The sequence below is a fragment of the Anser anser genome (assembly GCF_964211835.1).
Source record: "Anser anser genome assembly, chromosome: 8".
NCBI lineage: Eukaryota > Metazoa > Chordata > Aves > Anseriformes > Anatidae > Anser > Anser anser.
The window spans coordinates 3,015,187-3,030,423 of record NC_139728.1 but is presented as its reverse complement, the minus strand read 5'-3'; the positions used below and the strand labels follow the sequence as shown (position 1 = coordinate 3,030,423).

Here is a 15,237-nt window from a genome sequence, read left to right as displayed (position 1 = left end):
AGGTGAGTGGGCATAATTCATTTGCTGTGAAGTGCTCACTGGCAAGCTGTTACAGCAAGGTATAATTCAAAATCAAAGTAGCCTGTGGCTACGTTTTGAGGGGATGATGCTAGAATAAAAGTGAAGGAAATGCTGTGTAAACTCACTGCTCACTCTCCATTCTTTCTGTGCCAAATGCTATAATCTGACAATCTTTTCCATTTAAGTTTATAGACCAAATTCCATCTTCAGTTATATTGACATAAATTCCCTTAGTCATTGTTTTGTTGTATTTATAAGCCTAAGTTTGCTGTTGTGTTACAATAAGAAAGTCTTGATAACTGTTTCTAAAACACACTGAAATTTATTTTAGTCTGCAATACTTTTGTGTATAAGGGTGCAGTCTGATAAAAAGTGAATGCTTTATTCTTCACCTTTTTTTTTTTTTTTTTTTTTGATGGAATATAATACTAATGTACGAAAGAAGACTGGGATCAAAACCTGGCTTTATTCAGGTGCTACAAGCATTACTGGTGAGAAAACATACAATCTACTAGCTCATTCCTATGTTACAGGATTTGTATAAACTTTAGGTCAACTGGAGATGTATAAACTAAAACAGTGCAGTGTGTGTAAAATTCTCTGTATATACAGAGGTTTCGGTGTGGAAAAATCATTAAGTGCTTTCACAAATTTTCACAAATTTTACACAGGAACCATTCTTCAGTAAGTGGAAGTCTTAAGTGACTAAATAAGTGTATTTGGAAGAAGGGAAGGAGAAATAATTCTTGATATTTTCTGGTCTAATAAAATGTGTGTTTTTTCTTTGTTCTATTTGTTTTTAATGGACTTTGGAACACTTGCATGATATGGCAGAAAATTTGTCTAAAGTTTCACCCTAGAATACTCGTCTGTGAAGAAAAAGGTTCAGTTATTATTTGAAAGTAGGATTTTCAAATCAGAATTCCTTGTCCTAGTACATATCCTTTTGTTGTGGCATTATGGTATTGGATTTGGAAAGCATTGGGCAGAAAGAATCCCGGGCAGAGGAAAGGCAGCAAAACTCCTAAGAGGCAGCTGGGTGGTACAAAAACTTGAAATCACGCAGCTTGTAGTGTGAGCTTCTCCGTATTAGTACTCCATAAGGGCTTTTAGCTTTTACGTGGGCTTATCAGTAGGTTTTCTAAGCCTTGAACTTTGGTCCTAAATGTACTAATAAATCTGGGATTAAAGAAAAAAATCTGGGTCTGCTTAATTTTACACAGGACTGTGTTCCTCGTTATTTTACCTCTGCCTTTACAGACTTTTCTCTAGTCAAATATTAGGGAAGCAGTAACAATGCTTTTCAGTTGATCTATGTATCTTGATTTTTTGATACTAATAGATAGTTCCTATTATCTCTAATAACCAACAGAATGAACTTCTGTGTTTGCATTGGCTTGTTTTTAATTCAAAAACATGTAGCTCTAATTCTGTTTTTTCCTTTGTAAATAATTTCACTTGGCATTTTTTTCTATATGCACCTTTATTTGATATAGTGCTTTATTGAACCTATAACTCCTTTTAGCAATGTCCATTGTAAATAAGCTCTGCTGGAATATTATTTTAGAAAATTCTTCTGTGCTGTGTTCAGATGATCATTAATTTCCAGATAGGGCACTCAGGATCATAGGACAATTCGGTGGGAAGGGCTGTGGGAAGGCTTTGGTCCAACCTGCTGCTCAGCTCAGGGTCAGCCATGAGCTCAGACCAGGTTGCTCAGGGCTTTATCTCACCGGTGTCTCTCTCGTTTCAGCTTACTCTGCTGTCTCTCACCCACTGCGAAGCGCCTGGCTCTGTCTCCCCTGTAACCAACTTGCAGGATTGCTACCGACCACTGACAGGTTGCTGGTAGGTGTCACCCTTATGCCATCGTTTCTGCAGGCTGAGCAAGTCCCCTCCCCTCATCCTCTCCTCACAGTGCTCCAGCCCCTGACCACCTTAACCGTTGGTGTCTTTCTTGTTTGGAGGGGCCTGAAACTGAATGCAGAATTTTCGACAAGGTCTAGAAAACAGTAAATATTTAACTAATATTTTAGTGAACAGACTGAGATGCATGAGCTCAGAAGAGCAACAGTTACTAGCTGAAGTAGATTTAAGGACGTGAGAGGACAAGGCTAAAAGATGCTCTTTTTGAGAGTATTCAGAACCAGGGTGCAGTATTTTCTGAGGAGCTTTTTGTATCTGGCTACATATAATGCCTGTATTATTAGTCTTGAGACCTCAGTCCCCGCATATCTCAGTGCAGTGGCTTTCTCTGATCACTGCATCCATCTAAACACTATTCCCTTTCATGGAAATAAACTACAGACACACAGGTTGAGAGGATTAATCCTGTTTCCTTGGCATATAGAACTCGTGAGTCACTGCCACTACTTGTTTGAGCAGTATTAAATGTAAGCATCTTAGTTGTATCTATACACCCACACTGAAGTTTTTATATAAGATTCTAATGTGCCTGATTAACATAAGAAAACCCAGTGCATATTTGTAGAGCAGGTGCAAGCGATGTCTCATCTCTTCCTGAACAAAAGGTTAATACATTCCCACAAGTGACTTAATCCAGCCTTAACACTAAAAATGATGTGATTGTAAATTGATATAAATGAGAGTGAAAAACCTTCGACTAGCGCACTATAATTATTAGTTAATATTCAAAAGGGCAGGAAGTTTTTTTTTAAAAAAAAGAATTTACGCCACTAACTAGAAACAACTGATTTACACACAGCATTCATTTTAAGACTTAATTATGCTGTAAAATTTAAGTATATACAGCATGTAAAATGCGGAAATGTGCAACAAGAACTGCAGCATGTGTTTTGATTTTTAAATTTAAAATGCAGGTGAATTGAATGTAAATGTAAACCTTGTAGCCTTGATTTTGTTCATCTTTATCAAATATATTGGCATTTATATGCATTTGTAGTCCTGTCTAGAAGACAGGATTTGCATTTCAGTTTTTTAATGGCAATTTCTTTGTCTACATTTTGTTCCATTTTGTTTGTTTTTATTATTATTATTATCCTTAGAAACAAAACCTGCGTATTTTGATTCTTTTTTTCCAAAAGAAAATTTTAGCTAGGTAGATCTAATTTCAGAACTAGAAATTCTAATGTGAGATAGCTGTCTCAAGGTTTTGCAGTTCTTTATTTTGCTGCAATTATTCCAAGACAGTCTTGGGCATTTGTGAATGTGGGAAAAATTCTGGCTGCATTGCAGACATCTCCAATGTGCAAACAGACAGTTTTTCAGAAGCGAAGAAAAGCTGTGAAAAAGTATTCCAGCCAGCCTTTCAGACCAGATATAAAATCATGCTCAAGCCCATCCCACTTTTCATGCATAATGCAATATGTATATGTGCACAAATATATTGAAGCCTGCCTAAATCTGAAAGGTTTAATTTAGCTGTACTTTTATGCATAAGGTTTTCTTAACATGACAGGAGCTAGGTATGTTGATTTGTTTATTTTTAAGCTATATTGGCATTAACATCTGTGTGTGCTTACAGTCCACAAATAATCAATTAGGCAAGAGAGCAGATCTTCTGTATTTGATTGCTAAAGTAAAGTAGTGATTGTAGAGCAAGAAAGCTAAGTGTATAAGGCACTCACTAGAGATTTTAAAAGCTAAAGGCAAAGCATTAATTCCTGGATTGTAATTTATAAAGATGTGCACTGTGTCGGCTTATTTTGAATAATACTACAAAGAATGACAATTCTACTCTCTCTCTCTAAACATAATTTCTACAAAGGTTTTAATTTCATAATAAATAATTTTAATTGCCTGTAGTCTGCGCAAGTTGTTTGATTGGATATTGGTAAAAAGGTATTACATTGTACAGAATCCAGTTATTGAACTTCAAAGGTAATAAAAAGGAATATTTGTAGGTTACAAACGGCTTTTGATATGCTTTTCTGTATTAAGTAACTGTAATTAATTTTTGGCTTTAACTTCTTAGGTTTTAGGGCTTGATTGAAGCTTCCTCTTTCTCAGCTGCCAGAGTAACCTGAGGATTCCCCACATAACCAGAAATCTAAGGCAGAACTGATTATGTTGTTATTTTCGGCCACATTTTCTTCTGAAAGAATTAGTGAAGAACTAATTGCTGTGCACACCTTCCTAATATGTTTCCTGTAGCATAAAGTAACTTCAATTTAAGAAACATTTCGTCAGTTTAAGAAACAAAACAAAACGAACAATCCTTTGGCATATTCACATTAAATGCCAGCTCTGAGTGCAGTTAAGCTCTGCTGACAAGTTGCCCACAAAGGCTGTAGCACCTCCATCTTTGAAAATTTTCAAAACTTGACTGAGCAATCAAACTTTTTGAGACTAATCTAATCTAATCTAACTTTTAAAGACTAATCTAATCTAACTTTTAAATTAGTGGTGCTTTGATCAGGATGTTGAATTATGTTACACCCAGCCTTCCCTTCAGTGGGAATCTCTCCAGTAGAAGGATAATTAGTTAAGTACATTACATTTTTGAATTGGGGAAGTAGGCAAACAAAACAAGCACAGAAAACACACACAAGCACAGAAAACAACTCCTTGGGAGCTTTTTTTTCAAGTTTTCTTTTTTAAATACATTCTAAGTTCTTCCAAAAGGAAACACTGAAAATCATGAGCAGCAGCAAATAGTGATTGAGAGAGAGGGACGCTTTTATTAAATAAAGAATTTAGAGTATCAGTGTTACAGACATAATTCAGTAGGTATCTGCTGCCCCCTTCAGACTACTCCCAGTATTAAAGAAAAACAAACTTTTAAATCAGAAATTAATAGCATTCCATTCTTTTGCACTAGTTTTTGCTGGGGAGTGGGAACGAACCCTAAGAATAAATACATTTTTAAGTAGATAGCTGGTGAAATTTTGTTTATATCAGCAGTAGATTTTTTTTATTTTAATGAGTAAGACAAACCATACTTCAAGTTACTACTTCAGCTGCTAGGTTCAATACTCACAGTGGAAAAAAAGATCTTGGACTTGGAAAAAATCTGTGGACTAGGATGTGGGAAAACTGGAAATTAATTAAAGCTTCTAGAGTGCGTTTATACATCTTTGGTTAAGTCATTCCAATTCTGTGATTCAGTTCTTTATGTGCAAAACACATGATGCCTCATCTCTTTTTAAATCTTCCTTCTAATTCAGAGTAAGATTTGGTAGCAAGGTCAAGACCAGATTGGCAGAAATTCTTTCTTACCTGCTCCCCAGATAGGGGATGACACGACTGGGTTTTATATGCCTAAATACACTTGTATGTCCACTGCTCAGTGTATGCACGTGTATACATTTGTGTGTATATATATGTATTCACCAGATCTCTAATCTCAGCTGAAATTAAGTACTCCCAATAAGAAAAAACAACAGCTTTGTGCAAATGTAGACCCATTACTCTTAGCTAAAAAGGACAGATGTAGATAGAAAAACTGATCGTACAATTACTATTTTCTATTTGGGATGTAACACCATACATTTTCTAAGCTTGTCTGAGAAGATTTTTATAAAACTGATAAAAAGAGAAGATTTAAAATAAGATTATTATATGCATTGAGTGTTCTTACTCTACTGAGGGAAAGAAATTACATTTCTGAACACTTACTTTATATCAATCTCCCATTAACACAACTTGCTGAGGTAATAGCAAAAATAAATACCAGACTTTTGTTTGGTGCTATTGCTTTTTTTATTTCCTCATACATGATTTAAGCAAAATAGTTAAGGAAGAACAGAGATACAGATTTGATGGTACTCTTCATTCCACAATCCTCATAACATAAGGATCCCAAAGAATAAAACCTACATGTTTTAAAGTGGAAAGAATGTATCATCTAGGTATTTTTTTCCCAAAACTGAAACAGTTATTTTCTGCTTTGGTGAATCTGAATTCTTAGAGCTTCTAATTGATGCTCTTGGATGCCCAAGTACATACACTGTATTCTGTTTGCTGTCCTGTCTGTACTCATGTTGCTGATAATAGAAAAAAAAAGTAAATAAAAAAAAAGTTTCCATTTTTCGCACCACAGATTCTCAGCACACCAAGGGAAAACTTGATATCATCCTTGAAGTTATATCACATCAATTAGATGTGACAGAAGGATCCTCCTGTTCACATGCATATTAGACATCTATTGAAATGTAGTGCAATGCGTCACTGAGGTATGCTGAGTTTGCTTTGCTTTTGCTAGCTTGCTTTTTTTTGTTGTTGTTTTTTAACCCTATAAGTTTGAGTTTATCATCCCCATTCCTTGGCACTCAATGATGTAGGTATCTTTACTGGGATCTTCCTCTTCTGATTTTGTCACAGTAAATTTGGCCTAAAACAGGATTAGAAATATACATCACAAATTCAGTTATATGCAAGTTTAAATCTTCAATACCTGATGTCCAGTAATTTATACATATTACAAATTTTACCGATTTCATTACAAATATTAAAATAAAGGTGGTAGAAGTATCTAACCATTCTAAAGGCATTAAACTCTAAAGTATGTTTAATTTCTACTGGCAAACTCCCACATAAATATTGTAACAGTTATTTTATCAGTGCTTATCCTCAATGACAAAATTCAGTTCACAGTGCCTGCAAAAAACAGCGTGAATCTACAAAACTGCACCCTTCTTAGTTACTGGAATGCAACTGAGAGGATAAAATTCCTGAAGTTTTAGACTCACCTTTGTTAGCTGTTCTGCAAAGTGTATAGCAGTTTGCGTATGAAGTGTAATTGGTCCACTTTTCACTCTAGACACCCCCTTTGCTAGTGCCATAAAAATGATCAGCTGAAAAGGGGAGGGAAAGTTCATTATTAAATAACTCTTCAGATCCTAGGAACTTACTGATTTAAAAAAAAAAAAGAAGCAGAAACATCCATGATGTCTGGAAGTGTAAAAACATTGTCTGCCAAATGTCATAAAAGTTCATGCTGCTGAGTGCTAAGAGTGATCCAAAGCTCAAGAATCTTGGAATTTACTAATGTGATGCCTGATTACAGAAGGGCTGCTACTTTTCCCCAGTCAAGTTTGCCACTAGAATTTGTTATTACATTTTACTTTGCTCCTCATTCCCCAGGCTTCCCCAAGGTCATGTCAGACTACAGATTACAAGACTACCTTTGGGTGGAGAGAAAAACTCAGAAAAGGTTTTTAATTATAACACTTTATGACGACATATTCACCAGACAGACAGGAATACCTCCTAGATAATCTGTTCTCCAATAACTTTAACCAGGAAGCTACTTTTACTCCTATACATGGAGTACCAAATAGAAGTGAATTACTACTTCATATTTTATACCTACTATTTAACAATGTGTGCAAAGCCAGAAGCATCTGTGGTTCCTAAGAACTGTATGTAATATGCTAATTCTACTGATGTGAACCAGTACTGATGTGTACCACACCTGGAAACTTCTCAAGACTGATTATCAATTCATTATTTAAAGCCATGCCTACTTGTGGAGATACAATCCAACTTTGAAATCTATGTGCCATTCTTTCATTGTTCAGATTTACATTATTTACAAGTAATACATACATAAATGTTCTTGCTACATCACTTTCATGTGGACACAAATAGGAGCCTTACTTGGTCTTGTAAAGAATCATCCACAGCTCCACCATGTTTAAGATTCTTCAGCAGTATCTCAGCTGCTTCAATGCCAACCTTGTCAGAATTTTTTCCTAACAGAGAAATGTAAGAAGCTAGGATGCTGCCAATTATTTTTAACACGTAAAAAATAGAGAAAACAAACAAGCAAACAATTAATAACTTTTTAAACCTTATTTCCATGCTCTTGCCTCAAATGTCTTCTTGAAAAAACTCCTGTCTTATGATGACATATTGCATATTCCATAAGCAGTGGAAAGCACATAGCCCCACTTACAGTCAGAAAAACATTTTATTCAAACCATTTAGATCAAAAGCACATCTATTCCTTTTAATCTAGATACACATCTAGATTCAATGCTGAACAAAATCTTCACAGGTAAACCATAGAGCCTGTATGTAAAGTCCAGAAGTATTTTCAACTCAGTGATCCTTAACAATCCATTCTGATAAAAGGTGAATTTAATAATTTTGTAATTTTTGTTGCTATGTAAAAGCAGTTTAGAAATACAAAGTGCAATATTTTTATTTACTGAGTTTCAAATCTGTTCATTTCCTCTATCCCTATTAGTAAATAACATCCACTTAAAAATGCAACACTCAAAGCATCAAATCTTTGAACAGATTATACTTCGGATTTCTACTTAATAGTATATTAAGTTGATTCTGAAAGAGGTATATTCCATACAACTCTTACCTCTCTTGCCAAGTGACGACCCAGCTAACAAACAACCTGTTGATGTCTCTGCAACAATGCTGAGCAGAAAAAGTATTAAGAACAAAATCACTCACATTACGCTTTATCAGACAATTAATCAAGATCTAGCTAATTGACCAGCAAGGTTACAGGCATCAGTAGAAAGTTTAGGCTTGTCTTACATTATTCCACTTCCGGTCCCAAAGGCTTGATCATCAGGTTCTCGAACAGGCTGAATGTTAATGTAAAGATCTCTGATTTCTTTTCTGATGCATCTCACTGCTGCTGCTGACATGTCTTTCGCCAGCTAACAAGATAAGAGGTAGAAACATTAATTAATTAAATGATGTAACTTTAGCAATAGATAAGGCTCATTAGCCTAATTATCCGTGGATCCTTTAATAAGAAGGCTAAGTTATTAACTAGAAAACCAAATGATTGTTATAAAACCCCTACAAGCAAGCACTGAAGATCATCTCTTCTGAGAATGTTCCCATAAACTCTGAACAAATGACAGATTGTAGGGAGCTTCTATATATAATATATATAACATATAATAATAAAGAATATCAAAGCTCCAATAGCAATAGGAATTCCAATAATTCTTCTCCTTACATATGGAGAAAGATTTCACTTCAGTCTTAATCAAGAACTCAAAGACCTTAGTGAAACCTTTAGTCTAAAGTGAAAAAACTCAAGACCTTAGACTGTAAAAAATAAAACAAAAACCCAACAATTATTATGTACATATGTATTATGTCTTACAGCATCTGTAAGACAGAGTATATAAAATAACAATTTTAAATCAAAGGCATGTGGGGGCAGATGAAGGTTATCCTAGGGTTGGAGATTTTAAGACCAAACTCAGCACTCCACAGCTCTTCAAAAACTAACTCAGTTTCTCCTCTCCCTTCCTCTTCTGCTTCCTAGCCTGTATGTGAGAAGCAGCTGAGGAGATCCCAACACTCATTCTCTGTAAACACAGGTAGGATAGAAATAACGGAAAGAAGGAGGGATAAAGGGGCAAATTTATCTTTTTTTTTTTTTTTTAAATTTTGTCTAACTTAACTTGTTCTGTCTAATCCCAGTAACAATGGTTGAAAAGTCTGATTTTGTCTGACTTCTGTCTATTACAGTACACCATAGTTTAGCCATGAATCTATGAAAAACAGCCATTATTTCAGATTTCACATAACTCACAGAAACATGAACGGTACATAGATATGATACCCCTCAATACATACTAAATATTTTTGAATAGTTACATGAAGGATATCACAGACACTGTTCTTATTTCCTCTTTTAGCTGCTACCATATCCCTGTGCAATAACCACATTTTAGAAATGTCCAAAATTCTGTTTTATGGCCTGAATAATGCAATCCATTTAACACAACTACTTGGCTTATATGTGACTGCAGAGAACAGGAACAGTAGAGGTGTGCTAGAGAGATTACATGCAATTTTATATAGATTTATAAAGTTGGATACCACCACAGCTATTACCAGCACTCACTTTTATAGGCAGTGCTCCAGCAACAAACGCTCTTCCATATATCTTTGTCACGGTGCCACGTTCTGTTAAGTTTATTGCACTCAACTCTTTGACTGGTGACATCTGGACTACAACTTCACCACCTCCCTGAGGATAGTAGCCCCTATTTACAAACAGTAATCAGACATAATTAAATGTAAAGATCACAGGGAAACCCAGAAAATAACCATAAGGCTCTTTGTATATTCTGTGATACATTCGCATGTTCTCTGTTACTATACATACCAATTTTGTCGGTGTGCCTAAGAAATCTTTATAATACAAGAATATTCTCCAATAGCATTACCTCAAAATACACATCTTATTAACTGCCTAACACTAACTTAACTGGCACCTCAGAAAAAACTCAGTAACGGACTGACTGTTCAGCGTGCACTTCCCTCAGGGATTAGTTAACTGGAAACATTAAAACAGCAGCTGAAGGCTCAGCAGTGAAAAAAAAAAGACAGGGAAGAACCATATAACATTCATCATACAGTGATGGTCCGCACAGGGGCAGCTAATACAGTTCAGTTAATGTACGATAAATTCATCCCTTAGATTGATTCAGAGCACCTTGTGTGTGCCTCCATGCTCACAGACTGCTGTAAGGACTGCTTCTGCCACACGACACTGTAACTCACCTCTTTTTTATGTCACAATTAAATGTGAAATTGAACTTTTCAACTATTGGCTTGAAAACCTACAAACAAGCATATATAAAAATACACAGTTAATCTATTTTGAACTTATCATTTCCCACTATTTTATTCAGTCTTTAAAAAAAAAAGTTCAAAACAAAAATTTCAATTACATTATAAAAAGATAGGCAGTCTCATCCATACAGCTTATTTGAGGTTCCCTATATTTTATTCTGAATAACGCTTTGTGTTAAAGGATTCTTTTTTGAGAAGAGGAAAAGAACAAACAATTCACAGAGCTTCTAGAATAAAGAATGTATCTTAAGTGAAATTTGCTTTAGTAATTATAAGCAAACAGACAAGTCATTATTTCAGGGACTTCCACGAAGCACTGGTTGCTGTATACATATGGTACACAAGTAGTATAATATTCCCATGCTTGATTACGTAATTACAAATAAACTTGCAAAAGAGCAACAGAAGTACAATAGTTATATTACATATATAGGCATGAGTTGAAGGAATTTTTCCCTACCATGACTGTGTAGTCTATCTGAGGAGCCATCTCAGCATTGGTCCCACCTTTAAAATGAAGTTCTGATGGGGAAGCAGCAAAGAGCACACAGGGCATTGCTACCTGCATCAGTAGACATACGCTCCTAAAAGCAATTATAAGATACTCAAATGTCATGCAGTCACAATCTGTGTAGAATCACTACACATCAAGGGCAAATGACTTTACAGAGCATAAGTAAGTATTTAATTTTGAACATTATCTATCAAGTAAACTTATTACTCTTTAAAAAAAATGCTAATTAAAACTTCATGGTCTTGGCAAGCCTAAACATACAAACTTCTGTTTCACGTAATTGTACCTTTAATATTCCTGTTTGAAATAAAAGTAATGTATGCTTCCTTAGTATACTGATGGTACTGTGAAAACTGTAGGGTTAGACAGCAGATGGTATAAGCAGGAAAGGTTTAGGTAGCAATTTTAACATTTTAATATTTAATTAATAATAAAATACATAAAAACCTACAAAATTGCTTAGAAGCTGTTCAACATCTCACACAAGAAAATTCGCGGGCATAGAAAATATGCTTTGAGATACACAATTCCCCTATTACTAATCCCTCCACATTTCATAGATAATAATAAACCTCAAAATAGTTTTCCCAAAAGTATGTTTGCTTAGCAAAGTGAAACAGTTATGTCATGGGTGTTTCATGTTTGTGAACTACACTTTTTTTTTTTTTGGGGGGGGGGGGGGGATGACACACACTTGTGTTTAATTTTATTAATCCTTCTGCATTGTTGCCCATTCAAGCCTTTCTGTGTTACGTTTAAGTAAAAGATGTAAAAGACATCAGCTTAGTTGTTCATACTATCGCAATTCAGAAACATATTTCTCTTAAAGGAAACCTTAACTTATGCCTACCCTAGCTTACGCTTTCAAGTTCACAGCTAGATCCATTCTACTTTTTTGCAACAGATTCCTAGAACAAAGGATTCAACACAGCAAAAAACAGAATGGAAGAAACACAGGGACAAAAAACAGCAGATTGAATATGCCCCAAGTTCAAAAAGACTAGTATACTGCACCACCATGTGCATAAGTACAACCTTAAAATTGACTTTATTATATATAAAAAATATATTTATTATATAAAGATTAATTCAATATTTCATTGTATAATCAATAAATTAATACATTAATCAATGTACTAATTCAACATCAGACGTAATACTTTTGCAATTTAATATACTGTAAGCATTTGTGAGATACCTATCTAATTTGATGCATTGACCTAATATTTCATGTACTAATGGAAGAAAATAATTTTTTAAGTGCATCGGCAGCTTTTTTTTTAACATTCATCAAATGTTCAACTTATAATTTATATGTAATTATATACTTTATTAATATATATCCTGCTTACATAGCAGGTTCTTTGCTCACATGTAGCAGACAGCACAGATTATACCTCATTAGCCATGTATTAATGTTCTTTTCTCACCTCTTTTGTGACAATTTTAAAGTTACCAAAAGCAGTTAAGAGCAGTTGCTTGTCAATCATTATCCATGTACAAAGACATACCCTGCTGTTTTTGTATCTGCTATGTGGGTTCCACCTTTGATCTTCCCAGGAGTGAAAGTTATTTCTGTTGAACCAATTTCTCCACCCTCCAGCTTCCCTTCACATAAATCTCGAACGATCTCCAATCCAGACAGATGCTGAGGTCTTAAAGTCATAATACTAAGTTAAAGATCCATTCAAGTAGACTACACAGTCATGTTACATTAAAAAAAAAATACTAAACATCAACTAATACATCAATCAACATCAATTGCAGATTTAAAACAAGGATTAGAAATTTAATCTGGTTCCTACATTTCTCCTGAGTTCAGAGGAGCTAAAGGAGTAGCTTTCTGATCATTCTGAAATTTGTAGGATCCTGGTGTGTTTTCCAATAGAAAGGGTCAGGACAGACAGATGAGATGCAACAGTCACTTTCCTAATGTGATAAATGACAAAAATGTAATGGGATAATGCTGCCAAGCGGTATAATGATAGCAATACTGAACTGGAGCCAAAGCCGCTTAACTGTTCCCAGAGCCATAAAAGAGCTAACAGTTCAGTGCATCTCTCCTGCTGTGCTTGCATTTCCATTTGTTTGTGTAGTTTACACAGAAGAGAAAATAAATAAATAAATAAATCTATTTTTTGTTTTGTTACATTTTGAAGATGTCACTAAGAACTTGAGCTATGATTTTATTCAGTAGCCTCCAACTTTCTCTGGGCTACAGGCTGTTAAGACAGTAAAGCTCATTATTATAGAATCACAGAATTGAAGGGGTTGGAAGGGACCTCAAAAGATCATCGGGTCCAACCCCCGCTGCCAAAGCAGGTTCCTTAGAGCAGGCTGCCCAGGTAGGCGTCCAGACGGGCCTTGAATATCTCCAGAGAAGGAGACCCCACAACCTCCCTGGGCAGCCTGTTCCAGTGCTCCGTCACCCTCACCGTGAAGAAGTTCTTTCGCATGTTGGGGCAGAACTTCCTGTGCTCTATCTTGTGGCCATTACCCCTTGTCCTGTCCACACAAAACACGGAAAAGAGGTTGGCCAAATCCCTCTGTCTCCCACACCTCAGGTATTTATACACATTGATGAGATACTCTCTCAGTCTTCTTTTCTCCAGGCTGAACAGACCCAGGTCTCTCAGCCTTTCTTCATAGGGAAGATGCTCCAGGCCCCGTATCATCTTTGTGGCCCTCCACTAGACTATTAATTGACTGTCAAGCCCATCTTAATATATGAATTTCCTTCCATGAGAACCATTGGGAAATACAGCAAAACCCACTGTATACCATTCTATAGACTACTTTCAAGGCAGTTATAGAACAGTAGCACAGATAAGCAAGACTGTTTCAGTAAGCCTAAATTAACTACCTCAAAGCTCATATCTCTCCTGGATATGTTTAAAGCCCAATAATCTTAAAAAAAAAAAAAAAAAGGCTGAAAAACTACATATATATAAAAATGCTAAGGGATCAGTTTCCCTTAGTTGTAATTAAAACTCATCCTAAATAAATGATGACTCTGACCTCCGTGTTTGTCTTACAAATGTGATGTCAGTCAAGAAGGGTGTCACGAATTATCTGAGTTAATGAAGGAGCACAATTCTAGGCAGAATAATGCCAGTTATTAAATCAAGATGAGAAATGCAAGTAACGTGTCTCTGACGTTTCTGGTAGCTTTCAAAATAAAGATGACTACTCTGGGACATACAGATAGCATACAAACTGTTTTGCATAGAATATACACTATACAAAATGTTTTATATGGTATATATACTATATACTCAGTGATTAATGTCTCAGTGAGGCATTATATGATCTTAATTATATTTTGTTTCACACCATGCAGGCTACTTCACCTTTGAAAATATTTTTCAGGCACTTTTAAGGCTGTGCAGCCTGACAGGTGGAGACAGAGGGAGTGTCCTCACCTTTCCTGGCAGCAAGCCAGAGCCAGGGAGAGGAAACTGCCCTGAGGAAGGAGAGGGCAAAAAGGAAAGCGTATCCCAGGTCTGCCTGCTTTGATAGGCCTTCTTTACGTTCTAGCTTTTCTCCGCACTCGGTCCTTCCACGTCAGTGAGCCACAGGCAAGACTTTCTGCTTAAAAAGGCTGCTTAAAACACTGCTAATACGTGATTTTTGCCCTTGGAAGCGTTTCGGTGTGCCGCCAAGGCTGTGCCCCCGTTCCCGGAGGAGGGCCTCGCCCCCGCCTGAAAGCGCCCAGGGACCGGCGCGGCCCTCCCGGGGCAGCCCCGGGGGTGCTGGCGTGCGGCGGGGCCGTTACCTGAGGCCGGGCTGGCTCCTCCCGGCGCGGATCCGGCGCACCCTCAGCGGCAGGCCCAGCAGGCAGCTCAGGGCCGTGGACACGCGCAGGATCTGCCCGCCCTGCAGGGGGAACGGCGCTCGTCAGCCGCTGCGGCTCCCGGCCCCGCTGCCCGCGGGCGGGGCGAGGCGAGCGGAGCCCAGCACAGCCCAGCCCGGCCCGGCGCGGATGCTCACCCCCTCCATGATCCCGCCGTCTATCTCCACCCTGTCCCCATCCATGGCTGGCAGCGAGCAGAGGCGGCGAGGGGAGCCGGAGCGGGCCCCGAGGACGGCGAGACCCCAGCGAAGCAGCACCCCCAGACCGGTACCGCGCCGTCAGACGCCGGTGCCGGTGCCGG

General features: G+C 37.0%; 1 protein-coding gene and 2 long non-coding RNA genes across 3 annotated transcripts; 2 read left to right on the top strand and 1 right to left on the bottom strand.

Moving 5' to 3' along the window:
* The first annotated feature begins 438 nt into the window (after positions 1 to 438).
* LOC310903748 lies at positions 439 to 6,122 on the top strand. The gene is made up of 2 exons (XR_014587772.1): positions 439 to 512; positions 1,775 to 6,122. It is a non-coding gene; the product is annotated as an uncharacterized lncRNA (long non-coding RNA).
* On the bottom strand, positions 5,680 to 15,208 carry RTCA (RNA 3'-terminal phosphate cyclase). The gene is made up of 11 exons (XM_083847576.1): positions 15,074 to 15,208; positions 14,859 to 14,959; positions 12,595 to 12,738; positions 11,030 to 11,153; positions 10,498 to 10,556; positions 9,836 to 9,977; positions 8,503 to 8,627; positions 8,321 to 8,379; positions 7,603 to 7,697; positions 6,693 to 6,797; positions 5,680 to 6,334 (listed from the first exon to the last, which is right to left on the bottom strand). Exons 1-11 carry the CDS (start codon positions 15,116 to 15,118, stop codon positions 6,236 to 6,238), a joined length of 1,098 nt encoding a protein of 365 aa, XP_083703702.1. The 5' UTR covers positions 15,119 to 15,208; the 3' UTR covers positions 5,680 to 6,235.
* On the top strand, positions 8,634 to 12,052 carry LOC310903749. The gene is made up of 2 exons (XR_014587773.1): positions 8,634 to 9,305; positions 11,988 to 12,052. It is a non-coding gene; the product is annotated as an uncharacterized lncRNA (long non-coding RNA).
* Positions 15,209 to 15,237: the final 29 nt, after the last annotated feature.